The sequence below is a fragment of the Ustilago hordei genome, assembly GCF_900519145.1.
Source record: "Ustilago hordei strain Uho2 genome assembly, contig: UHO2_contig_02, whole genome shotgun sequence".
NCBI classification, from domain to species: Eukaryota; Fungi; Basidiomycota; class Ustilaginomycetes; order Ustilaginales; family Ustilaginaceae; genus Ustilago; species Ustilago hordei.
In genome coordinates, this window is record NW_024545252.1 from 91307 (window position 1) to 116400 (window position 25094).

The 25094-nt window shown below is 52.6% G+C and overlaps 10 protein-coding genes and 1 non-coding gene across 11 annotated transcripts; 6 read left to right on the forward strand and 5 right to left on the reverse strand.

Moving 5' to 3' along the window:
- Nucleotides 1-951: 951 nt before the first annotated feature.
- Nucleotides 952-1566, reverse strand: UHO2_00790 (uncharacterized protein; the record flags this gene model as incomplete). Its single annotated transcript, XM_041553258.1, has 1 exon — nt 952-1566. The coding sequence occupies one exon, from the start codon at nt 1564-1566 to the stop codon at nt 952-954; it is 615 nt and encodes a 204-aa protein (XP_041409192.1).
- Nucleotides 1567-2061: 495 nt separating this feature from the next.
- UHO2_00791 (uncharacterized protein) lies at nt 2062-2965 on the forward strand (the record flags this gene model as incomplete). Its single annotated transcript, XM_041553259.1, has 2 exons — nt 2062-2433; nt 2540-2965. The coding sequence occupies 2 exons, from the start codon at nt 2062-2064 to the stop codon at nt 2963-2965; spliced, it is 798 nt and encodes a 265-aa protein (XP_041409193.1).
- A 331-nt stretch (nt 2966-3296) lies between these two features.
- UHO2_00792 (uncharacterized protein) lies at nt 3297-3827 on the reverse strand (the record flags this gene model as incomplete). Its single annotated transcript, XM_041553260.1, has 1 exon — nt 3297-3827. One exon carries the CDS (start codon nt 3825-3827, stop codon nt 3297-3299), a length of 531 nt encoding a protein of 176 aa, XP_041409194.1.
- A 1206-nt stretch (nt 3828-5033) lies between these two features.
- On the forward strand, nt 5034-5880 carry UHO2_00793 (uncharacterized protein; the record flags this gene model as incomplete). Its single annotated transcript, XM_041553261.1, has 4 exons — nt 5034-5262; nt 5356-5380; nt 5474-5629; nt 5718-5880. The coding sequence occupies 4 exons, from the start codon at nt 5034-5036 to the stop codon at nt 5878-5880; spliced, it is 573 nt and encodes a 190-aa protein (XP_041409195.1).
- A 231-nt stretch (nt 5881-6111) lies between these two features.
- UHO2_00794 (putative myo-inositol oxygenase) lies at nt 6112-7107 on the reverse strand (the record flags this gene model as incomplete). The annotated part of the gene is made up of 1 exon (XM_041553262.1): nt 6112-7107. The coding sequence occupies one exon, from the start codon at nt 7105-7107 to the stop codon at nt 6112-6114; it is 996 nt and encodes a 331-aa protein (XP_041409196.1).
- Nucleotides 7108-8634: 1527 nt separating this feature from the next.
- Nucleotides 8635-10665, reverse strand: UHO2_00795 (uncharacterized protein; the record flags this gene model as incomplete). Its single annotated transcript, XM_041553263.1, has 1 exon — nt 8635-10665. One exon carries the CDS (start codon nt 10663-10665, stop codon nt 8635-8637), a length of 2031 nt encoding a protein of 676 aa, XP_041409197.1.
- Nucleotides 10666-11383: 718 nt separating this feature from the next.
- On the reverse strand, nt 11384-11468 carry tRNA-Ala(AGC). Its single transcript has one exon. It is a non-coding gene; the product is annotated as a tRNA-Ala (tRNA).
- Nucleotides 11469-12119: 651 nt separating this feature from the next.
- UHO2_00796 (uncharacterized protein) lies at nt 12120-13652 on the forward strand (the record flags this gene model as incomplete). Its single annotated transcript, XM_041553264.1, has 1 exon — nt 12120-13652. The coding sequence occupies one exon, from the start codon at nt 12120-12122 to the stop codon at nt 13650-13652; it is 1533 nt and encodes a 510-aa protein (XP_041409198.1).
- Nucleotides 13653-15443: 1791 nt separating this feature from the next.
- On the forward strand, nt 15444-19103 carry UHO2_00797 (uncharacterized protein; the record flags this gene model as incomplete). The annotated part of the gene is made up of 1 exon (XM_041553265.1): nt 15444-19103. The coding sequence occupies one exon, from the start codon at nt 15444-15446 to the stop codon at nt 19101-19103; it is 3660 nt and encodes a 1219-aa protein (XP_041409199.1).
- Nucleotides 19104-21942: 2839 nt separating this feature from the next.
- On the forward strand, nt 21943-23760 carry UHO2_00798 (putative mfs-multidrug-resistance transporter; the record flags this gene model as incomplete). The annotated part of the gene is made up of 1 exon (XM_041553266.1): nt 21943-23760. The coding sequence occupies one exon, from the start codon at nt 21943-21945 to the stop codon at nt 23758-23760; it is 1818 nt and encodes a 605-aa protein (XP_041409200.1).
- Nucleotides 23761-24284: 524 nt separating this feature from the next.
- On the forward strand, nt 24285-24989 carry UHO2_00799 (uncharacterized protein; the record flags this gene model as incomplete). Its single annotated transcript, XM_041553267.1, has 1 exon — nt 24285-24989. The coding sequence occupies one exon, from the start codon at nt 24285-24287 to the stop codon at nt 24987-24989; it is 705 nt and encodes a 234-aa protein (XP_041409201.1).
- Between the last annotated feature and the right edge of the window lie 105 nt (nt 24990-25094).

Genomic DNA, 25094 nt, shown 5'->3' on the forward strand with positions numbered 1-25094 from the left:
GGAACGCATCGCCATCATGGTGACGGCTCCAATTGCGACGGCTCATGCTTCAAGGACGCGGATTTGGAACAAACCTGCTTGCGGGGCGAGTGGTGACCGGCTGGAAGACTATCAAAGACCTCAATAGCTGCATCCGAGCTTTTGCAGAGAAGCTCTAAATGTTTGAACGGTCGTTTACAAATAAGACCAACGTTGACCGTTATCGCTTCTAGTGCGAAATCAAGCCTGCCGACAAAACATGCTTCCGAGCTTGGTCTGTTATTCACACTAAGTTCATAGTGTGACCTGTGTGACACAGTGGTATCGCGGCGATTCAAATCAGCACGTTTACCTGGCCCATGTCAGGATGTTGGAGCTTGTAGAGCTAAAGCAACTTGAGAGCTCGACTTGTTAATCATCTCGCTACGAGCTGCCAACAGGCCTTGGGGTGCCTAGCCCGTATCCGAGACACCGTAACAGTGACCAGAGATGATGACACTAACACCTAAGCGAGCAGGCCATGAAAGCCATTCAGGTCTCGTACCACACTTTGCTGAATTGCCGGAATACTGCATAGTGTGGCTGCTTCAACCTAGCCTGTAAGCAAACCGCCGTCTCTGCTTCGCCACCCACCTCATCCCGCAGGAAGAGTTGGCAGCAAAAAACGCCGTTGAATGCCCCTTGCATCATCACTTGTGCTCTCACAGAGGTCACTGTGGAACGTGATCATGGAAGGGTCGCCTGGATGGCTTCGGTGAGTGGCAATCCTATTTGAGTGTTAACATCGACTCATCTCACATGCGTTGCTCCGGACCTAGATCGGCACTCGATCGGGAATCCCGATATATTCTTTTGGTATTGCATCGACCTACACATATGGCTCCGAGAAGTCGACACAGCTTGCGCCTCAATCTAACGCATCATCTTCCCTGTCAACTGAGCCACGTTTTGAATGTTCTACATTGACTTACTTCAAGGCCCAGACTCATCCGCAACTTCAGCCGCATCAGCTGCATCCGCATCCACCTCATCCTCCGTGACAGCTTCCAACACCCGACCCGCAGCCTTTGCCGCTCCTTTCGCTCCATCCTTCGCTGGCTTGTACAGAATATCCAACATACGCTGAATCGTCGCTAGGTCCAGGTTTCCATCCTCGTCAAACTGGGCATCGAGTTCACCCTCGGTCCCGAGCCTCTTTCTGAGCTCGTCCAAAGAGTCGGTGGCTTCCTGTCCAGGAACCAGAGCAGGTGCTCCAGGAACAGCTCCCTCAGGAGAAAGCTTGTTGAACTTTGTTCTTCCATCGGTTTGAATAGGTGCGCCAACCACATTGGCACGATCCTGTGCGCCATACTTGGCTTTAGTCCAAGCCGAGAGCGGTGAGAGAGCCGCATGATTGCGGTAGTAGAACCGTGCGACTTGGTATCCGACTAGGAGGACTGTCGTTGCAAGGAAGACGTAGAGCAGTGATTGGAGCTTGGATGATTCGGGAGCTCCTCGCTTTTTGCCTCGAGCTGCGGGTGGCCGTGAGACACCTCCTGTGGTTTCGAGCGCGCGCTTGTTGCGTTGTCTTGCTGTAGATGGTGGCATCTTTCTTGGACGGTGGCGGGTTTGTCGATATGGGTTCCGATCCGACGGTGGTGTGAGAAGGGTGAAGCTGTTCGCAGCTGAAGTGTGTCTTGAGGACGAAGAACAGCTACGCAGGCCTCAAAAGCGTCTGACCTCCACGTCATAGCGATGTGCATGATTGTCATCGAAGACACGCGGTTCCGAAATCCGGAACCCGAAATCCGTGCTTTTGCTATTTCGGCTATTTTACTAGAAATGCTGCCTTGCCCCGGGCATGGCGCATATGCCCGCTCCGTGTACAGACTTGCATAAAGCTGCCGACAGGGTCCACACACACAGCATTCTTCCTTTAGATCCTCCATAAGAACCCTTCGCATGAACAGACTCCCCGCTCGCTTACCCCTTCGAGCCATCAAACGTGCTTCTCCTTTCTGACTGACTCTGGAAACGTCACGACAGCGCGGACTCAAGCCAAGCACTCGCTCGTATTCAACCATCCAAACAATCCTCTCCACGATGCAGACTTCGATCGCGAACATCAGCAAGGACGAGCAAATTCAGAAGCTGAGGAGTATTTTCGCAACTTCCGATATTCCGAACGATCCGAAGGTTTGGGATAAAGCCTGGGTCGAGAGCACAACACCGTGGGATGCAAGCCGAGCTCAGCCAGCGCTGGTAGAGCTGCTCAACGGTGTGCACGATGCAGACACCAAGGTACCCGATCTTCAAGGCAACCAGATTCCTGTATCACAAGTCATCCCTAAGGGAGACGGTCTTGCTGTCATTCCTGGCTGTGGAAGAGGCTACGATGCTAGGATCTTCGCTGAACGTGGTCTGACCAGCTACGGTCTCGATATCAGCTCCAGTGCTGTGGTTGCCGCAAAGAATGTGAGTCGCACGCTATCCAGCCTTGACAGCTCTTCGGATTGAGCATTATAGCTGACAACCCGAGTTTCTGACCTTTTTGATATGACTTCGATTGATGCTTCAACAGTGGCTCAAAGACCAGAACCTACCTGCTGACCTCGACTCCAAAGTCATCTTTGAAGAGGCCGACTTCTTCACCCTCGGCACTGACAAGGCTTCCTCTCCAGCTCTATCAAAGCCAGGACAAGCATCGCTCTCCTACGACTACACATTCCTGTGCGCCATCCCGCCTTCCCTCCGCACGAGCTGGGCTGAGACCTACACGAGACTAATGGCTAAAGACGGTATCCTCATCGCCCTTGTCTTCCCTATTCACGGCGACCGACCAGGTGGACCTCCCTTCTCAATCTCGCCCGAGCTGGTGCGTGAGCTTTTCAGCGCTCAGAAAAACTCGGATGACGGAGCGGCGTGGCAAGAGCTTGCAAATCTGCGGCCTAAAGGGGAAGGGACGCAACCCGATGTGCAGCGCGTGATGGTTTGGCGCCGCCTCTGATTAGCGGACACGACAGCTTATGTCTTGATATGTACTCTCATACCGGTCGCAAGCGGAATGGAAGAGAAAAAGACATTTACTTTTGAGACAGAGCGGTGGCATTACAAGAGTTAGTAGTATGAGCAGAAAGCAGAATCGGTCGCGCACTAGGCGCATGTGAGAGGACGAAGTGTTCACTCTTCTTGAGGCGGGCAACAGGGGCAATCATCGGTGATGAATAGTTCTCTGTAGATGACGACGGTTCAGAAAGAGGGTATGAGCGTCTAAGAATCCCGAACAAAGGACAACGGAGCAGTATGCAAAGTGATGTGTAACGAACTGCCGTGTGTCCTTACTCGATAAGTCCGCGATCCTCCATCACCTGCTCCGCCCAATTCATCAATCTTAAACACAATGACTCCTCCCCCAACTCAGGCCATCCCGTGTATAGCTTTCCCACTTCATCAACCTTGCACGCCAATGCTCTGTGAGTCCTCAAAAACAAGATGTCGGCCCAAGTAGCAAAAGTAAACTTATCCACCGCGTGGTACCACGGCTCCTCAGGTTCGGCTTCGAGCATAAAGATCAAGAAGCAAGTGATGCGGTTGAAAATCTCGTCGATGCTGAGAGGACTACAGTTGATACGGACCCAAGGATCTTCGAGACTGGTCTCGCATCGTTCGGGGTATTGTTCGGTGTAGAGGGTTCGGTACCACATGACGAAGCCTTCGGGGATATCTTGTTCCATGCGTTCCCAGATGAGGGTTTCGGTTTGACCGAACATGGCATGGTCTTGAGCGACTACGTCGTCAACTTCGCGTTGGAGGGCTTCGGCGTCGGAGGCCAGGTGAAGGATTCGTTCGCGGAGGTCGTAGAGGAGCATTTTTTCGATCGAAAGGGGTTTGTCGGCGGAGGGTGGCTTGATGAGCAGAGAGTGGAGTTGGCAATTATGGCGATGTAGTAAAAGGCAGAAGTATTTGGAGTGATTGAAAGATCCAGCGGGTATGAGTAGAGAGAGACTGTGCTGTCCTGAGATGGAAGAGACGAGTCGAAGACTGTCCTCGCCGTTCTTATAAGAAGAGCGCAGCTCGCCAAGTCGTTCTAAACATCACCAAGGCGCCCAGCACCTTTGCAGTAGGGTCAATCAACGAGTTCCCCGCAAAGGGGCATCCCGTGAGGTGCAAACAGAATCACCGAGATAGCCGGACCCTTTGTGTTCCGTCTTATGCTTCATTCATCGCTACTCGTTGGCAATGCAGCATCTGCGCATGTTTTGAGAACATTCAGTTGGCAGGAGTATGCGCATGGTCTAGGCAGGGCACCTGTTGTGCCACCCAGAGGAGTGGGACAGCATGAAAAGATCTGCTGCGCATCAAAGACCCCAGATCTCGCAGCGCGTAGCGGCTATCCATCCCACGCTGCAGAACAATGAGCCTATGGATGCACACACATGAACCTTCGGCGCTGTCACTCGATGCAGCTGCGGAGATACGTGCCGACTCAGAACAATGGACCTACACACCTCCTGCTTGGTGCTTGCGCAAGGCCACCTGCTCCTCATTGGATGTTCTTGAAGACGGCTGGGCAAGCGACAATGTTGTACGCGTGTCGACAATCCCACGGTGTGGTGTCTGATCTGAATCTCTGCGAAAATGCCGTGGCACAATGCTTTCAAACTTTGCCCTGATAGACTTAAGCTTTCTTGCACCGTTTTGGCACAGATGTGCTGTATAACGTCTTCTTTGGGGCTGCTTCGCAAGAGTGATGCTTCAACCAGGGACACGATGCACTTCATATCGTATCCAGCGTGGACACCGTCACCTCGTCTGTACGATGCACTGTCAGCCGCGCTCAAGGGGAAGATGTCAAATCTTCCAGAATCTAACAAATAAGGCTGAATCTAACAAATCACGAATTCTCGCTACTACAAACCATCCTGCAATTTCACAAGCATCCGCATCGCCGCAAGGACAGAACACTGAGAACGTGCCAAGCCTGCTAAACCTTCTTCCCAGCGGATCGCCTTATGATTTGTTCCTCCTCCATCGCAACCACCTACTCGCCCACACACACCCGCATCGCAACAAAGATGGAAGACCCGGTCAACGAGATTCGCGGAGTCGTCAAAGGGCTTGTCGCAGCCAGAAACGCTTCCGAACAAAAGTACTGCATGCAGAGATACTTTGCTCCCGATGCATCTTTCGACCATGTTCTCTGCACCGTCAGTTCAGGTCCTAACTCGAGGGATAATGGGGTGTTACCGATCTATCAGTGGTTGAGGGTCATATCTAGGTCCGATATTGAGGTGTATTCTGTTGGTGAGTTCTAGCGTTTCAGGTGTAACTGTTGCTGGAACGACCTCATGCTGACAAGCCGTCGCTGCACGGGTATCCTTCTTCGATGAATTCCAGGCTTCGATCATCAGACGAACAGACTGTAAGCTCAACCTTCACCTCAAGCGGAGGTGCAGAACTGGGTAACATCCGCTGACGCAACTTCTCATTCGTTAATGGCTTCACACTCACACAGCTTTCTCGAAGCAGTCCAAACCCTCCGACCAAACCTTCCCGTCATTCGAGATGTCATCGCCAAAGACGCCCGCATCTTTATAGCCCTTCAACTTCAACGAGGTGCAGATGGCAAATTCTACGTCAAGAGTCAGCAAGATCTGTACTCACCACAGGTGTAAGTCTTTACCTACCCTGAATCTTTCACGGAGCCTAGACTAGCTGACCGCTGACCTGGTTCTCCTCCAATTTATCCAAACAATCAGGCTGCCATTCGGCCTGGTTCCAGGAGGAGAAACAGCGACGATGTTGATCAAAAAGATCGCCGCCCTCAACTGTATCATCTTTGTCGGCATCTTCCAACTTCTCTTCGGCTACTGGAAGCCAGGTAAAGATCCGCTTGGATCCCACCTCAAGAATCTCAAGTAGCCTCTCTATGCTCAATTTACGATCAATACCTTGCAATATGAAAGAACTATTCTCTCACACTCAAAGCGATCTGCGACATGAAAAAGAGATGGTTTGAAACCAATAACGATTGCGACGAAACACGAGAAATGAAAGAGATCTACGGTACACAGAGCCGAATGAGTTGAGGTAGATGTGGACAAGGTATATTTCGGCCCTTCTATACGAGGAAATGCTAAATATGAAATACGACTACCACTGAATTTTACGATCCTTACCACCAAAGTACTTCTCGATCAAGCCTTCGTAGTAAGGACGCAACTCGACCGGGTCAGGAGGCGAGTCTGACTTGGAGTACAGATCGTATGGGTTGAATGCAAGAACGTTTGACAGCGCATCCTCGTCCTCTTCGCTGCAAAGGTGTCGGTAAGCGCCCTCGCGATGCCATGGGTAGAAGGAGTGGTAACGGATCATGTCGAGTGCTGCTTGTGGCAGTGTCGACTCTCGCTTGGCGATTTCGTAGAGGTATTCGTCGTGACCAAAGCTAAGCATGACGTTTTTGAGGCCGCAGTTGGGTTCGTACATTCCGTACTTTGTGTTGTATCGCTCGTCGTGAAAGTCTGTGTTTCCCTCGAAAGTGTGAGGATAAACAGTACCTTCAGGAGCACAACCAACAACGAAAGTGTCTCCTACAACATCCCACTGTCCATCAGCACCGAAGAAGCACAACAGTTTACCCAAGTCATGGATAAGACCAGTAAGCTGCATCCAATCCGGCTTGCCATCTCTCCTCATCGCCTCCGCCGTCTGCAGCAGATGCTGAATCTGCGACAAGGAAGTATCAGGATCAGACTCGTCCACGAGTGTGTCCAACTTCTCGATCGCCTCCCACACCGTCATGGATGCATGGTGGTTCTTGAGGAAACGATCACGAGCTTGAATGTTGAATGCTACAGTTTGCTTCTCGTGCTGAGTCTTGTAGAAGGATTTAACGTGGTCGAGAGCGTCTTCGTATCGACGGAAGTCTGCTTTGTCTTTTTCAGAGTCGAAACGGGAACCTTCGGTACGCCATGCTTCGTCTTCTGCTGTGGCGGGCTGAGGTGCATCGGGGTGTGTGCCGCGGTAGACGTTGACTTCGTCAACCATGTCAGAGATAGAGTCCATGGCGGAACCCTTTGCGACGATGCAGTGGGGGGTTTTGACCGCTGGAGTCGGTGCGACGATTGGGTCGACTGCAATTGGTGCCATTGTGAATGCTGGGTGTGGGTTGTGGTGGTCTCGACCGGTGTGAGGTGAAGAGGTGTGTCGACTGTGGGGGTGGAATGTTTACGGGGGAAGGTAAGATGGAGTTGAAGATGAGCGTCCGGGGTCATATATCTTGAGAAGCTCCTGCCGAGGCTCTTCCTTAACAAGCAATAGGCACGCAGTCAACACCTCAAGCGTCGGTTTCTCGGGAACATTTCAGGGACAGTCGTCTAGAGCACTGTTCCACTATACAAGGTTTGGTGCACTCCTGGGGTTGACAAGTGAAGAGAGAGATGACCGGTGAATTCGGTAGCTGTTCGGTGCCTAGACAGGTGACATCGGTGTGTGTACGGGATGCTGAGGTATAGCCATGAGGCACTCGCTTGCACAGGTTCGGTCGGTCATTCATTCCAAGGCAAGGCCACCTGTCAAGGTCTGCTGGACGCCGCGCAAGGACCGACCGACAGGGGCCAAGGGACCGTGAGCGTGACCAAGGATTCGGTGCATTCTCTACATGAGATCAGCAAAACCAACGGGAGACGATGATGCAAAGTGGCATTCAACCCACTTCCAAGCGAGAACAATGGTGTAACTCTCAATGTGGGATTGCACAATGAAGTGGACAGGGAAAAGGCGGGGGAGGTCGTTGCTCGGTCCGTTCGAAAGACGATTCACCGAGGTATAGAAGACCGTGTCAAGACCGAGACGGAAAGCGAACGGCTTCTTTGGTGGAAAAGAAAAGGAAATGGTGCTCGCCCTAGTTTCACCGACAGCTGAGCTCACAACACAACAGTCGAGCGGCAGTCGGCGGGGAAAAAAAAAGAAAAAAAAAAGAAAAAAAAGGTTTGGAATTGCTTGAGGAAACAAACGAATAAATTGCGGTGAAAATTGCAGGAACAGAAAAGCTCACAGTTCATCATCTGTCTGTTTCTGCAAGACGGCCCATCCCAACGACACAAAATACGGTAGCAAAGTGGGAGTGACTTCAGAGATACCATCACAAAGAATGCGTCGATGTGTTAAGTGGCTCGACCGACCTTTATTGTTACAAGTGAGATGCGATATTGTAACTGCGAGAAAGATGCATGCGTGTGACAAAGAAACCCTTGAGATAGACTGCAGCTTCGATATGAAGTTGCACGTCGAAATGAAGCATGCGAAACGACGAAAAAGAGACACGCCTGGTGTTAAGGGCAAGGCGTCGTGCCTGGGTATGCGAGAACAGTTTACAGCGACAAGAATAATGTGTGCCTGGTGTTAATGGCAAGGCACCATGCCGATGGGTATGTTTGAGTGCCACTTGGAACGAAAACGAGAACGAGAGTAGGCGTGCCTGGTGTTAAGGGCAAGGCACCGTGCCGGGTATCTCCGATGTGGATGCGAGGTCAACGAGAACGAGAGTGAGAAACGAGAACGGGGACGAGAAAGGAGGGTGCGAAACGGTGTAAAGGAGAGAAGTGGGGAGTTGTCGTAGTTGGGTAGATTGTGCTTCTACCATGGTTGTACGTGCTGATGCTAGTGTGAGGGTGCTCAGTGACGCAAGCCGATACGGTGCATGAGCTCATCCCACACGAGCGACTTTTCAGCGGCGGCACCACCCGTCATGATATCACCATTCTCAAGAGCACGGCGAATCAAGTAAGGCAGCGTCAACTCGAGTGGACCGTAAGGAATGTACTTGAGCACCATATGCGGGCCGACACCGCCAGAGTTTGGGTCAAAAGCGGCCTGAATACGCGCTGTCAACACCGAAGCCATACCGTAAAGCTGAGCAAAGAAGATGCGTCCTCGCACCGACTCCTGCAACTGCAAGTCGACAAGCGGCACCTGCTTGAGCAGCTGTCGCTTATCAGCAGTCGGGTTGGCGTCCTTGGTCGCCTGCAAGAGGGCAGGAGAGGGCTTGGCCGTACCAAGGCGCACCATCTCACGGATCACCTTGAGCGAAGACTGCGTGTTGTGACTGGCAAAGACGACGGCCAAGCTAGGGTGGCTGCCCTTCTTGGCGCCGCGAACGAGGTCGTCGTGAATCTCTTGGACAAGACGGATGGCACAGCCATCGTAGCATCGATCGGTGAGGTCCTTGTTGGGCCAGACAGGGCTGCCCCAGCCTTCGTAAGCAGAGGCATCGGCACCCTTGCCAGGTACAGGTGGTGCGTCGACGATCTTGTCGGACCAGATTCGATTTTCAATGTCAACGTAGGCACCTCGCACCAGCTTGACACCGAGCGTGTATCCGTTGAGCTTTGCGCGCTCGAATGAAGCAGCGAGGTGGGATGGAGTGCGGCGGAGGTAGGCTTGGAAGGTGTTGTAGACCAAAGGGCCAGTGATGCTACCCCGTGGAGCGTCAGCAGAAGACGAAATGGGTCGGTTGTACTCGGCAGCAATGGCTTCGTACATGGCGTCAATGGCGGGTTGGTACCAACTGTACTCGGCATCAATTGCGAGACGGACGCTGCCGTGCTGCTTGGCTCGCTCGGCAATCTCTCGCAAAGCTTCCCAGAGCTGCTTGAGCGCATCCACATCCTTGGGTGTAAGAGCTGCGACAGGGATAGCAAGACCACCGCAAGGGCCATTGCCGTTAATGCTAAGAGGTGGAAGCGGCTCAGGAGGCGAGCTGAACCATTCTCTGGGCACAATGGCGGCAGAGGCACGTTCAAGGACGGAAGAGTCGTAGAGGAGACCAGAAAGCTTAATGGCGACAAAGGTGCTACCGGATCGGTCGGGACGAACAGCCAACTCGGAAGCCTGCTCCTCGTCAGCAACGCCGTGCGAAGCAGGAAGCGATGCAAGCTTAGCAGAAACATCGATACTGTGGAGAAGCTCATCAACGAAAGGACGGTGGATGGCCAGCTTTGAACCAGCACCGCTTTGAGAAGAACCCTTGGCAGCCTTGCCATCGTGAGCAACCTCTACGGAGAAGTTGAGCATAGCACCGAGATTGTCGCGCGAAAGTGACGAGAGCAAGGGCAAGGATCCTTCAGCAGTGTCATCGCTGATGAACTGACGGAAGAAGGTGCGACGGATGATGTATTCTGTGACGGTCCAGACGAGAGGCAACGAGGTGTTGGAGCTCCACTCGATGAGTTGAGGTCCGACCTTGGCTAGCGATGAAAAGGAGCAAAGTGTGAAGACGGCATAATTGGTGAGAAGCATCGAGATGGGCTGATTGCGCAACGGACGATAGGGACGGTGGCTTTCATCTTCGCGCTCGATGGGCTTGCGATGGGCTTCAGCAATTGATTTGGTCTCTGTGGAATCTTGCGAATCGAGGTGAATTGGGTCGATGACTGCAATAGTGACTACAGTCAAGGCGGTACCGGCGAGAGCAGCACGAAGCGCAAAGAGACCGATTCGACTGGTGTTTAAGGATGCAGATGGAGCAGAGTGCGAGTGGGCACTACCAGAAGCCCAGCGCCTGCCGGCGATGATGATGGTTTCACTGGAGCATCGTTCTGCGAGTGGTCGAGTCGATGCAAGCCTGAAAGTCCAGCTTGTCAACGCAATGGGTTGCCCTGGTATAGTTCGTGCCAAAGATTGGACAAGACGATGGTGCTGCGCCATTCCTAGTTTGGATAAGATGTTCTGTGCTGACCTATTATGAAAGGAGTAGAATCACTGAATGTTGAATTGAGCAAAGTTGGATGATGATGATGATGTTGAGAAGGGAACTACGACAAAGGATACAGAGACCACGACAAGGAAGGAGAGATAGGGACGAGAACGAGAACAATAGGAAAGGGAGAGATATGGAAAGTGGGGAAGCCAAATGAACGCAAGCAGCAAGCAAGCAAGTGACGACTCTGCCCTGAGTTATCATTGGACGAGGACGGCGAAGGAGTCAGTCAGTATCAAGTTGAGCAGCAACAGCAGAGTTGAATCTGTTGAAGTTTTGGTCCCGATAACTGGCGATCGGGTAGAGTCTGAGTACGATGTCACTGCTAGTTTTAGACAGAAACAAATATACTCAATTGACTTAGTGAACATGGCGAGAGCCTAGCGCTCCCAGCTCGATATATATACATATGGGTGGCACATGCCGAACGTGGGAGTTGCTATACTTAATAATCCAGCCTGACAACGAGCGGGACTTGGTTGTACCTGATCTCTAGTGAAATCGATTATCCTCGATCTCTGATCAGATCGGCTCTGCGTCATCCTTCAGCGTCTCACTGGATCGTAATCTTCAGCAGAGGAGGCTCCGATGCCTCGAGGACAAGGAGGATCAAATAAAGATAAGCAGCAAAAGAGGGAGGAAAAACGGGGTAAAAAAGTGTTACTATGGAGACTGCATGAGTCGAACACGCGACCTTTCGCAGATTAGACACGATGCTAAGCGAACGCTCTACCAACTGAGCTAAACCCCCTGGGGCAACAGCCTTCACCAACATTGTAAATATGTTACGTCGCAGTACAGCTGGAAGGATGAAGGTGAAAACGTGTGTTCGCTCTGCAAGCGAGTGAAGCCACGGCAAGGCCACAAGGGGGCCATAGCACAGCTTAAGGGAGGTGGATCGCACGGGCAGCAGCTCGGCACCACACAGATCATCCTGTTCCAATGACAACCACTTACAAGAACGCAGGTTCAGAGTGACACAGTCGCTATCTTGCAGCATCCAACGCTGCGAATCTCGCGACCAACAGATCATTACTCGGATCGTATTCAATTGCAGACTTTTTCCTTGGGGAACTATGCTACTGAACCGACGGAATGGTAGACGACGCCTCCTTTCTGGGCTCAGAAGTTGATCGATGTGAGACCAAGGATTTTACTCATGTTTGTAACCTTAGTCCACTTGAGTATGACAAGCATTGCAGTTGCTACACACCTGTGCGAAGAGAGTCTGATCGCCGCCTCAATGAAGTGGCGCATACTGTATAACTTATTATTGTTGGCTCCAGAAGTCTTTCTTTTTGTATGCTCTTTTCTTCATCTCACCACGAGCACCGTTCTGCCTCCTGCACTCGCAAGCACCAAGTCCATTCTTGGGAAGCTGCTGAATCCGCATCTCTTCACCATGCAGACGACACTGTCGTCGATGTGGGCCGGTGCCTCGATCGAGTCCGGCCTTCACGACAATGGCAGCTGCCACATCCATCACGATCCAGTGGCCGTCTATCTGGCCACTTTCCTTTGCGTCGGTCTTGTCGTCTCATATCTGCCACAAATCTATCGCATCATCCACAACAAGTCATCACAAGGTTTCTCGCCATGGTTCCTGCTTCTAGGTGCCACCTCGAGCGCATCTAGCTTTCTCAACGTCGTGGCCCTACAATGGGCAATCATCAGATGCTGTCCGTCTTTGCCGGCTTTGGAGTGTACCGAATCGCTACTAGGCATCTTCCAAGTCGGTCTGCAATGGTTCATGTTTGCCTCGATCTTTGTCCTCTTCCTCATCTACTATCCAGCAGACCGGAGGTACGAACGCGCCATCGCTCTCCCCGAGCGTGACGAGGACGACCGTCGTCTCCGCGCTCAAGCACGCCTCGCTGCCCGTAGAGAAGCTGCTGGTCGACAAATCCCATCTCACAGCACCAACAGCGCTGGCTGGCTCGCAGCATCCACCAAGACTTCTCGACCTCTGGTAGGGTCCACCGCTGAAGATGTCACTTCAGCTGATTCAGACAACTCGGATCTCGACTCTGTCGACAGCCACATTGCTCAGAACTATGCCAACACTGCACCTCAGACAAATGGTGATGATACCTCCTCGAATGGGGACGATGACGACGAGGAAGAGGATCTCGATCACGACACCGAGGCTTTGCTCCATCCAGGCCATCACACAACTTTCTCATCACGGGATCTCAGCAGCAGCGCTTTTTCCCGTCTCGTCCCCACCTTTTGGCCTATGTGGAAGGCTCCGGGCAGCGGCAATGTCGACGCATCCGAACGACGCAACCGTTCCTCCAACACTCGCAGTGATGTGCTTGTAGGTGCGCCCCGCGGCATACGCAGAATCGAGCGAGAGAGGCGAGCTAAGATGGACCACAAAACATTGCGAACCCGCAAACGTCGCACTGAAGAATGGAGTTTGGCCGTTGCGCTCGCTTGGGTTGTGTTGATTCACTTCCTCTTGATCAGCGCCATCACCCTTTTGCTTGTCAGCTCGCTGCCACCAAAATCCTTCCCTCCGCTGGAGGAAGTCTCAGCGCTCGCGAGTTCGAGACAGGCCGTTGCCAGCGTATCGACAGTTGTCTTGAGCAGACCTTCTTCACATCTGCTCGTCTCGAGATGGGCTGCTTTCCTCGGCAGCTCAGCGACCCTTCTTGCCGCTGGCCAGTATCTTCCACAGATCGTTCACACCGCACGCACCAAGCTCGTGGGCAGCTTGAGCATTCCCATGATGTGCTTGCAGGTGCCCGGCAGCGCCATTTTCGTCTACTCCTTGTCGCTTCAGCCAGGCACAGATTGGTCCTCGCTCGCGGCGTATGTGCTTACAGGTGCGCTTCAGCTTGTCTTGCTCGTACTTTGCATTGCATGGCGCTTCCGCCAACGACGCGCAGGTGTCGACGACTATGGCCGTCCCCTCGCAGAGGTGGCTCTCTGATATAGTCGCTGTCCCGGTGCGGATCGCTCTCTTGTTGGATCGCACGGAACACAACCCACCCACATACTGTTTTCCAGAGGACTCAACCTCGATGGCTCAATTGAATATCCTCATCTCATTTTAGAGCCTGCAAGGTGGACTCCAAGTCTGTGCTGCGTGGCCCTCATGCCGACTTCATTTGGTACCTGTTGGCCATTGTCAACGAGCCTTTGTGTGTTGTCCTGAGGGGTTGCTCGCAGCAAGCGATGCCCCCACAGCGTCCTTCAATTCTGCCTCTTTGTCTCATCTCGTCCATCACGGTTTCCAATCGTCCTTGACACAGAACCATCGCAAACCGTCTATTCGCTACCATACTCTGGATCCGGCCATGCGAATCTTCGCCATCTTGCTCTTGGTAACGCTCTGTCTCTGTCCAATTGGTCAAGCACAGCCGCTGCCGAAAGCAGGACGCCAAAGCGGCGAATTCAGTCAGAAAGGTGAGAGTCATCATAAGCAGAGCATCCTCGTCGTCGAGCTTGAACCGAGCAGATCACTGACTCATAGCTCTACGACCACCGTTGGCAGCACAAAACCTGGTCGCACGAGGATATAAACCCATCAGTTTGATCGAAAACAAGGGTTTTATTGGAGCAATTACAGTCATCAGTTTGTCCCTAACCATAGCACTAGGTCTTTCTGGTCTGGGTATTACAGAACATCAGGCATGCAAAGCCGTCGAGAAGCAGCAAAGGATCATGCAGGAACGCTGGGATGAGATGCACCCGGACGGCTTCACACCTGCAGGAGATCAGATGCGTCCCATCTCGTTCGATTGCAAGACCCAAGAGCGACACCTGAAGCCTCCAGTCTCTTACAACAACCCGGCTGAATTGTACCGCTGAGTTGTTTCAGTTGGTGCAGCTTTTGTGTTACACACACACACACACACTCTCTGTCTCTCTGTCTCTCTGTCTCTCTGTCTCTCTGTCTCTCTGTCTCTCTGTCTCTCTGTCTCTCTCTCTTTCTCGCTCTTCTTGCGCTAGATGACTTGTAGCTGGCGAGCAGGCTCATCAGCAAGTTAAAGCAATGCGAACATGTCTGCCAAACTTGCTCCTTGGTGTGTTGCTGTCTGAATGAGTGTTAGCCCGTGAGGAGGAGCAAGAGAGTCACGTTGAACGCCAAATAGCCGTCAGAAGCCGAGCTCAGGCTCTGAGGAAGTCGCGGGGGAAAAAGTGGAAGCCTTCCTCCCTTCAAATGTGCCCCACGCTGGAAAGAGACTGAGACTCTGAAGTTCAAAGCAGGCCCGGCAAAAGACGGCAAGATGAATAGGAAAAGTCACATCTTTGCTTCCTTTTATCCCATCCTATTCTGACCCATCCATCACTGTGTCAAGCAGTCGATCCCCTTCTAACCTCGCGGCCTCTGGATCGACTCTTATCCGCTCGAGAGCGTTTTCATTGGCACTTTTCCTTGGCTTCTGCAATCCAATCAACTGGAAGTGACCGACCAAGAAGCATTTTGTCCGATCCATCCGGCATTCGATGCAGTTGCTGCGTATCCTCTGCAGCAAACACCGAAAGCTAGGAGAGGCAGTGTCGAGTACAGGATCAAGTGGCCTCGCTCGCAGCGTTTGGGGTCGCACCTGGCTTGTAAGGCAGGCTGGTTATGCATTCGAACGCTTGAAACGGATCCCTTTTCCAACACATAGAACAGGCTTGTACCCATCATCACTCGACGCATTACAAACTCACCTCACCATCATCAACGGTGCAGAGAGATGCGAGCGTCTCTTCTTTGCAGCAAAGCTACAAGATGAGCGATCAAGGCGTCGCCTCTGGGCCTTCTGTTTCACACTCGCCAAGCGCTCGATCCGTACAAGACGCAGATGGTGGCTCAGCAAAGAAGGACTTCCAACGCTCTTTCAAAGCATGCGATGGATGCCGTACCAAAAAGGTCAAATGCGAGCTAGGCGATCTAGCAGCGCCGTCCGAGCCACCATGTGCGCGATGCAAGCGCGAGATGCGTCCCTGTCTATTTACGATGTCAACACGAGGACGCGGACCTAAGACACGATCATCCCGGTCGCAAGCATTTGGCGCCCATCACTTGGCCAAGAGCCCTCGCACGTCGTCTGCTCAAGACCTTGACGTCGGTGACGAGCACAGCACTGCATCCTCTGCAATCGATGCGCTTGCTGGTGCAGCGCTAGCCTCCCTGCCTGCCACCAACCCTAGACTTCACTCTGCTCGTCACGATGTGCCCGTCTCAGCACTCGACCCCATGGACGCTCCCAGTATCGGCATGATCTACGGACTCAATCGACACGATGGTGCACGGCTACAAACCAAACGCAGGAAGCTATCGATTAATGTCGCCTCAGCGGAACACGGCGACAGTAAGGCTGAGCAGCGCGAAGATCGCGTCTCAGACGGACAAAACGACACATCTACGCGGTCCGCAAGCCCATCCGGTGCTGCTGCCGCCAACAACGAGCCTCTGGGTCTGATCTCGAGGCTCGACTCATTGCAGCAATATGCCGAGGTGGGTCTGCAGCACAGCAAAGATGCATTGAGGGTGCTCGCCGGTGTTGCGGTAAATTCAAGGCAAGCGACAGACGAGGCCGAAGGAAGCAATGATGCAAGAGACGCACAAGGTGCTAGCAGCTCGATAGCACTGAACGAAGGACCTTCGCGAGGTCGACGAGGCGTGCAGATTCGTACCGATCGTCGTTCTTCTGAGCAAGCGACGACATCTGTTGGAGCAGACGCCAGTGGACACGCCTTCCATGCGCCCACAGAACATCGCGGTAGCCTCAGCTCAGCTCAAAAGTCAGCAGCAGCGCTTCTGGCTCGACCAGTAACACCGCCGCCACTGAAGAACAATTATGGATGGAGCAAGTTCGAGCCCGTTCGACTAAAACTGATAAAGAGAAGCGAGGCTCACTGCTTTCTCAATTTCTTCATCAAACAGATGCATGCTTTCGCACCGCACTGCTCGCCGCATCTGCTGGACAAGTCTCCCGAAGCGCTTTCTGAGCTGGTTTACCGTGAACCTATTCTTCTCGGCGCCATGCTCTCGGTTGCTTCTCGCTACGACGTTGCCAACCACAATGCACACGTGACCGCGGTCGATACATTCCATCGAAAGATCTCCAAGTGGACGCAGGAGAAGATCAGCCGGTCGTTCTTCCTGCCAGCTTCACACACTATCGGTACCATCGAAGCTCTACTGATCCTCAGCGAGTGGGCGACACTCGACTTGCACGACCGAAGAACTTCGCAGAACGATGCCAGCTCCGACTCGGAGGATTCAGAAGAGGACGAGGAAGACGGAGGAGAAATCGAAACCGACTCAGAACGAGAGGAAGTGGAAGATGCATCAGCTATGACTCCCGGCACTGCTGCTGCTACAGGAGATGATCTCAGATCAGAGCATGAAGGGCAGATGCCACGACCCGGCGGAAGGAAGCAGACAAGGCGCAGATCAACACAGAAACCACGGCAAGCAGACATGCGAGAATCAGAAAAGTTTGACGATACCGCTTGGATGTTGACAGGGACAGCACTTCGACTTGCGGAGCGACTGGATCTGCACAACGATGCAACCTACAGCGGAATCTCGAGTCGCAATGTAGCTTCGAGGAGGAATGCCGAACGTCGCATGCGTGTCTGGATGTCGAGCGTCCACGCAGATTGTCATCTGTCAGTTCGACTTGGACGGAGGATCTCGAGTCCTGGTCTCGCAGCACCTTTCATGAATCTGGTCAGAGACCGCACGCATCCCTTCCTTCTGAATGCGGAGATGAGCAACACCAGCGAAGTCGGCTTTCCCTCTGGCTCCAATCGTGCATGGATCGCCTTCCGTGCCCACACGGAGCTGCTTCAGATCGTGCTTCGAACGTGCGAGAACTTGTATCGCTCCAAGGCGGTCACCGAGCGCTTGCTGGAGGATGAAGATTTTGTGCCAGCACTCAAGTCGATTCGAGACGATTTGGACAACTGGGCCAACTGGACGCAACCACGAATTGAGCCGACCAGAGACATGACCTCGCTGAGGGTGCGTGTCGAGTATCACTACGCCCGTCTTTACGCCAATGGTATCGCTCTGGACTCAGTCAAACGCAGTCTTCGAACTCTGCGCAATCATCGTCAATATCGGGCCTCGGAAGCAGCCGAGATCGGATCCAAGGGTCGACTTGGCAAAGCCGGCTCCACCACAGCAGCCTCTTCAGCAGCAGCATCGTACACGGTCAGCTTCTCGACCCATCCAGCCTACCCATTCGTGCGAGAAGCGCTGGCGGCAGCACAAAGCTTGATCCGGATCCTGACGGTGGAGCTGGAGACGATGATGTGTGCTCCGGCACGGTGGTTCTTGTTGCTAGTGATGGCTGCTGTATTCTGTGTCAAGGCGACAGCGGTGTCGGATGTGATTCTGCCATTGAAGAGATGTGCACAGTCACTGCAGCAGGTGATCACGGCGCTGGAAAGGGCTGCACCGGATGGAGTGCATCTGGCGAATAGGTACTCAATGTATCTGAGGCAGTTGGCGAAGCAATTGGTATTGACAGATGCAAAAACGAGGACCGCGACGGGTGGAGGAAATCAGTCGAGGAACAAGTCGAGATCGAGAGGAACACCGCAGACACCGCAGCACGAGACAGATCTGGTGGGAGATGCTACGCCAGCGGAGGGGCGAGCGAGCAACTCGCACGTCCAGAGTGGTAGTGGTGGCACTTCTTCTATCGACGCTGTTGCTGCATCGGCTAGCAATGGGGCTGCGATGGCCCAGAGCTCATCTTCGCTCAACACGATGTCGACAGCATCCGGCTTAGCACTCGAGCACAGCGCCGACTCACTGCAGTCGAATGCGCCGATGTCGGCTCCCTCATCGATCATGCGACATGACCAAGTTCCAACACATAACGAGTCATTGGGCAACCCCAACAGCACAGAATGGAATTTAGCACCACTCTTGGCTTCGCAAACCATGTCAGGCAGCAGCACAGGATCGGGATGGTGGAGCACAGCCGACATCCTAACTGGAGAAGTGGATCCGCAACTGTTCCTGAAATGGCTCGACGATCAGACGTCGACGCTGGCTCCGCCAATTTCGCATCATCCAATGTCTTGTTGGGCTAGCGGGGCTCAACGGCAAACAACACAACCTACACATGTGGGTACGATGGGCTCTCAAAACACTCAGCGGATCAGCAACGTTTTGGATGCACACCATTCTCCCTCAAGCGTTGACAGTCCAGCAGCAGGGATGCACTCGAACATGACACAGAGTGCGGCTGAAAGCGGTCAACTGCACTGGCAACAACAGCATATCATCTCAGGCGATGCATTGCAAGATCAGGCCGGAAGAGCAAGGCCGTTGAAAGATGGACAAGAAGATTTGTTGACCAAGATGTGGTTGGATGATGCATTGACTGATTTGGCTGCTGCTGGGTTGGACATGCCTTTCTTGTAGCTAGTCAAGGATACCATTCTGTCAGAGTTTTGTATAAGGAAATGCTGATCCGTGGAAGTGCAGTTCCGTTGTTGCCTACTCTGCATGCTCTGGAGTCGATCTCGAGATGGTCTGTGACACGTGCAGCGAGCTCTGCTTAACCGGCGGCTCCAATGGAAGCACGGATCTCAGCACAAGGGGCATCACTAGCGAGGTCTGTTGGAGGGCTGCGCTTGTATCGACTCGTATCAGGGCCAAGTCGTCGTGGCGCCGAACGCTTTGGTCTATCCAATGATTGTACCAGACCTTCAGTCCATCCGACGATCGAATCAGGCAGGAGACCTCAGAGTGTCCGATGACCATACCAAGGAGAGATAAGGGTCATGGGCTCTATCGCTGAGGCCCTCCTGCACTGCCTTGGCATGTCTCAGACTGACCTTTGGCCCCAGCATGTTACTGAGTGATACACAGGGTAAGACATATAAAACACTACATTCAGTTAGCTTGTTCACGGTTCATATCCAATTCATCTGCCTGTACATACTGTTCATTGTTGATATACGTAATACAACCGCGTCCTACCATTGGAGTCTATCATTTTTTCAACAAGGTCCAACACAAGTTACTTACTTGAACACTCTAGTAGGCGTCATGGAAACAGGAGTGCGAAATTGATTCGGGCTCCTGTCAGTATCGGCTAGCAAAGCTCAATCATGAGGTAGAAGAGCACGTTTTGACCTGTCTCGACTATAAACTCCGGAGGTCTGTGTGGAGTGGAGGTCCGTGGAGACTAGGACAGGCTGCATCAGTGCTTTCTGTGGGGGATCTGAGCGTTGCGAAGCAGCATCGAGATGATGAGAAAGAGGCAAGCGTGGAGACAGGGAGAGTGAATCGGCCGCTTGGCCTCGTTATTAACCGCTCGCCATGTTTCTAAAAATTAAAGCTAATCAATTTGCAATTAACAATTGGTTGCCGACACTAAGCTGGGTTACAACCATCACCTTTGAAAGCTGAAGAGCGAGCCAAATCTGTGGTCCACGGCAAACCATGCTTGTCGTCACGTTGTCTCTCAGCTCAGCAACACAGGGGTCGACACAACACGACGCGACACGACGCGACACGACGCGACACGACGCGACACGACCGCCTGGAAGAAAAGATGGAGGGTTGGGGACGTGCATGTGTCTGACAGCGGAGGATGAGGATGCCAAGCCAAATGACCGGAACAAGAGGTCGAAATTGAACCGGATGGTTGCCGGGACGGGTTGGCTGCTCCAAACTGCAAATTGCAAAATTAGGCACGGATCCAGGGAAGGAGAGAGAGCTAGGGGCTCTAGCTTTGCAAGCTCTTCAAGTGGCGCTCCTTTATCCGGGAGAATAGAAAGGAAAAAGTCAGCAAGTTTGACAAATGGACCTGCTCGGCAATCAAGAACGCGGAATTGGCAGCTCCGACGGGTAGCATGAGGCCGAGAGAGCCGACAGGCTTTCTATTTGTTGACAGCGCAATGTGCTCTGCTGTGGTTTATCAATATGGTTGGTAACTTAGCTTGACAATACAATACACTCGGAAAAGCCGAGTTGCAGAGAAATAGAAAGCGTCGAGAAGCGATAGGAACTAAAGAGAAAGGGTGATGGATGCATCCGGCACTTCCGACGGTGGTTCGAGTGGCGTATGTGTGCGGTGTGTGTGAGCCTGTCGGGTCGATCGGATCTCGTGTCAATTTCACTGTTCTGCTGCTGTTTTAGTAAAGCTTGAATTAAGACGCCTTTTTCCGTTGGCTGCTATCTCTTGCGAACAGGGGGGGCGTCAAGGTGCCGGCATGTGCCGCCATCTGTGACCTCAGTGAGAAGAGGAGACTGACTCGATTGGCATCACATGGGCCTTAGCGTTCTCTCTAGCGTATCCTATTGTATCGTATGGCGAGCAGAGTGAGAGTGTGAACATGCTAGTAGTGCGATTGATGCAGGGTTTGATAGGTCTGCGCAATCCCAACTCAAACCAAGTTCAAATTCGAGTCTCTGCTGCTGCTGCTGCTTTTCTCATCATCTCCGCGGAAATTTCAAGAAATCAAAACCTCTCTTCCCCCTCTCTCTCTCTCTCTCTGTCTTGTCATGATTTATGACTTTGCCGTTCTTTTGTTACCGAAGCCGGCCAATCCAACTTTGCACTGCGCTGCGCCTATGCAGTTGCATTCCCTCCGAACCCCTGCCCTGCGCTGGCTGTTCCATTTTCTTTGTTCTGTTTGCCTGTCATCATCATTTTGTGTGTGTGTGTGTGTGTGTGTGTGTGTGTGTGTGTGTGTGTGTGTGTGTGTGTGTGTGTGTGTGTGTGTGTGTGTGTGTGTTTTTGCGTCGGAAGCTCCTTTCCTTAAAATCCAAACCTTTCTTCGAATCGTCATCGACTATCCTAAGACGAGAAACGTTCCATGCATAGCCAGCCAACCAGCACACACAGCTCACACCCACGCTTGCTCTGTCTTGTCAGATTGTTTGACACTTTCCATACAAACTCGCATCGCCACGCCACGCCACGCCGATTCTGCCGCTGTCGCTTTTTCTCTTTCTTTCTTCCTTTCTTTCAGCAAGTCACTTTTGAACCTGACTCCCCCTGTCTGCGTAACCGACGACCCATTCACTTCGATCATCTCACTCAAATAAGAAAGCTTCCGACCTTTTATTCTCACCACGACATCCTCCTCCTCTCCATCAATCCCATCGACATTCTTGACATCCATCAACGTCAGTCTGACAACGACGACACCTAATATTTCGCGTCCGCGTTATTAGTGGGCTTTCAATTTCCCCCTGCGCCAAACACCTTCTACTGTTGCTTGCTGTTCACACAACTTCGTTCAACGCCATGTCGGCAACCCTCAATAAGGAGCTCACACCCTCCTCCTCATCACATCCAATCGAGAACCTAGATCAGCATACACTACGGAAGACACTATATCGTCTCTACACAACGCCTTTCTCCGACATCGTCAACCACAAGTACCAAGGTTCCGGTACAAAAGACGATCCTTTCCTCGTCGAATGGCTTCCTCAGGATGCTGAGAACCCGCAGACCTGGGCGCCGGTATACAAATGGGCCCAGACTGTTCAGGTCGCCATGGCTACTCTCTCCGTAGCGCTTGCCTCATCTGCCTATTCTGGAGCAGTCGCCTCATTACAAGCTCAGTTCCACCCACCAAAGCAGATCATCATTACTCTTGGCATTTCGCTGTTTGTACTAGGCTTCGCCTTCGGCCCCTTGTTTTGGGCACCATTCTCAGAAGTCATTGGTCGTCGCAAGCTCTTCATCTGCACCTACTTCATCTTCACCCTCTGGCAAGCCGTCTCCATTGCATCACCCAACATGGCTTCGCTCATCGTCTTCAGATTCCTCGCTGGCTTCTTCGGCTCGAGTCCACTCGTTAACACTGGCGGTACTCTCGCTGACATGTTCGACGCAAAGCAGCGTGGTCTCGCCATGGCCATCTTTGCCAGTGCTCCTTTCCTCGGTCCTGCTCTTGGTCCCATCACTGGTGGCTTCCTCGGCGAGAGCGCTGGATGGAAGTGGCTCATCGCTTTCCTTTCCATCTTTGCCGCCATCATCACGGTTCTCGGTGCTGTCACCATGCCTGAGACTTACGCTCCCGTTCTTCTGCGATGGCGCGCTCAGAAGCTCGCAGAGGTCACTGGTCACCACTACATCTGCAAGCTCGACAAGGGACGCGACACTCGACTCAAGACCCAGTTCAAGGTCGCTCTTAGCCGTCCTTGGCTGCTTCTCATCTACGAGCCCATCGTTACTCTCCTCTCCATCTACATTGCCATCATCTATGGTGTGCTCTACTCGCTTTTCGGCGCTTTCCCCATCGTCTTCCAAAAGGGTCGGGGATGGAGCCCAGGAATCGGTGGTCTTGCTTTCCTTGGTGTTTTGGTAGGCATGATCATCGCACTCGCCTACATCATCTTCTACGAGAACGGCAGGTACGGTCGTATTGCCGACAAGCACGGTGGTATCGCTCCTCCCGAGACTCGATTGCCTCCTGCTATGATTGGTGCCGTCTCTATTGTCATCGGTCTCGCCATCTTTGCCGCTACCGACAACCCCAACATTCACTGGATCGTGCCTATTATCGGCGGTGGTCCTTTCGGCCTCGGAATGGTTCTCATCTTCCTCTCGACCATGAGTTATCTCACCGATTCATACCTCATCTATGCCGCTTCGGTTTTGGCCTCCAACAGTGTCATTCGATCCCTTTTCGGCTTTGCATTCCCCCTATTCACGCCAAATATGTATCAGATTGGAGGAAAGAACGGCATCCACTGGGGTCCCGCGATCGCTGGTCTGCTCGCATTGATCTGCATGCCTTTCCCCTTCATCTTCTACAAGTACGGAGCTGGGATCCGTGAGAAGTGCAGGTACGCCTCGGAAGCCAAAGCCATGCTCCAACAGATGCAGGCTTCTTCCAAGGGCGAGGCTGTCAAAGCTCCTAGCGACGATGATGACCTCGAAAAGGGTCAAGCTACTCGCATCAACAGCCAGATCTCGGACCAAGCCAAGAGCATCGAGCCTGCCGAAACCGCACGAATCAGTTTCGACATGGGAGGTTCCACGCAGGCACACACTCCCAAACACGAGTCGCTCTCTAGCACTTGTTCGGAATCCTCCGATCGTGCTGGTCGCTAGATCCAACCAAGAGCTGTCGACTCGTGCCATCCAAAAAGCTGTTCCTACCTAATTCGCACTAATGAGCAGCAGCAGCAATAGCATCCATGCATAGAACAATCATTGTTTCATCCCACACGCAATGCTTCATTTCATGTCTTTTTCCAACGCCAACACGTTTTGCATGTATTCATAGTCAATTCCCTCGCTCTCAATGCATTTAACGAACATTAAACACAGATAGATCCTTACCGGCGGTTGAGGGGAGGGCTAGTTGAACATGTTTCTGCGAGTGGTTTGGATCCGAGTCTCTGGTTCGGTGAGAGGTTCGGATTATGTAACGGTGGGTAAGCGTGTTGCTTTCAACAACTGTGACGCAAAGGGTCGAAAAAAATTCCCCTTTCTGCTCCACTTTCGTAGCGTGTAACCGGGCAGTTCCGAAAACCGAGTTCTCCATCCTTCTCCACCGTGATCACTCGCTGCTTCTCCTTTACACCCACATTGTCAAGCACTACACCACCATTGCCACCATCACTTTGACCAAAATGTCATTCCCTCGCCTACTCACCAGCGTCGCCCGACGCAACCTCGCCAAGTACACCACCCTACTCCCTCGCGTAACCCTCACAACAACCTCTCTCCGCCTCAACTCCTCCTCCTCCTCCTCGCGCCCAGACGTCCCCAACCCTCGTCAAACAGACCAAGGCTCCACAGGCCCACATCAATCAACCGCAAATGCATCTGGCCCATCAGGCACCGTTCCCGATTCCCAACTCTCCGATCCCTACCCTTTACCCTTCAGCCCCGACATCGTCGATCTCAACACCGCCAACGGCGGCGCTGAAACCGGGCCCGAATCCAAGTGGTCCGGCCTCAACCTCGCCTCTCAGCGCCAAACAGTCGAGGGGGTAAACGCTCCAATGCGGGTTCCTGGACGAGAAACCGAGGATCGAGACACCAAAATCGCCCGTTTAGTCTATCAGTGCAGAAAGCGAGGCACGCTGGAGACTGATCTTTTGTTGTCAACGTTTGCAAAGAAAGAGTTGAAAAATTTAGAGGATAAAGAGTTGGATGAGTTGGATAGGTTGTTGGATGAGCCAGATTGGGATATTTTCTATTGGTGTACGCTGAGGAAACAAATCCCAGAGAGATGGGAAGAGAGTTTTAAGACGGAAGGAAAGTTGGGTTGGAGATTGGTGAAGCATACGAAGAATGAGGAACGGGTTACTCGGTTTATGCCTGATCTCTAAACACTTGGTAAAGCAATCGTGCGACCGTGTGCGTGTGCGTGTGCGTGTGCGTGTTTGTGAGGTTCCGCAGAGGGAAAGCTGTTGTGACGTTCGAGAAAGCTCAAC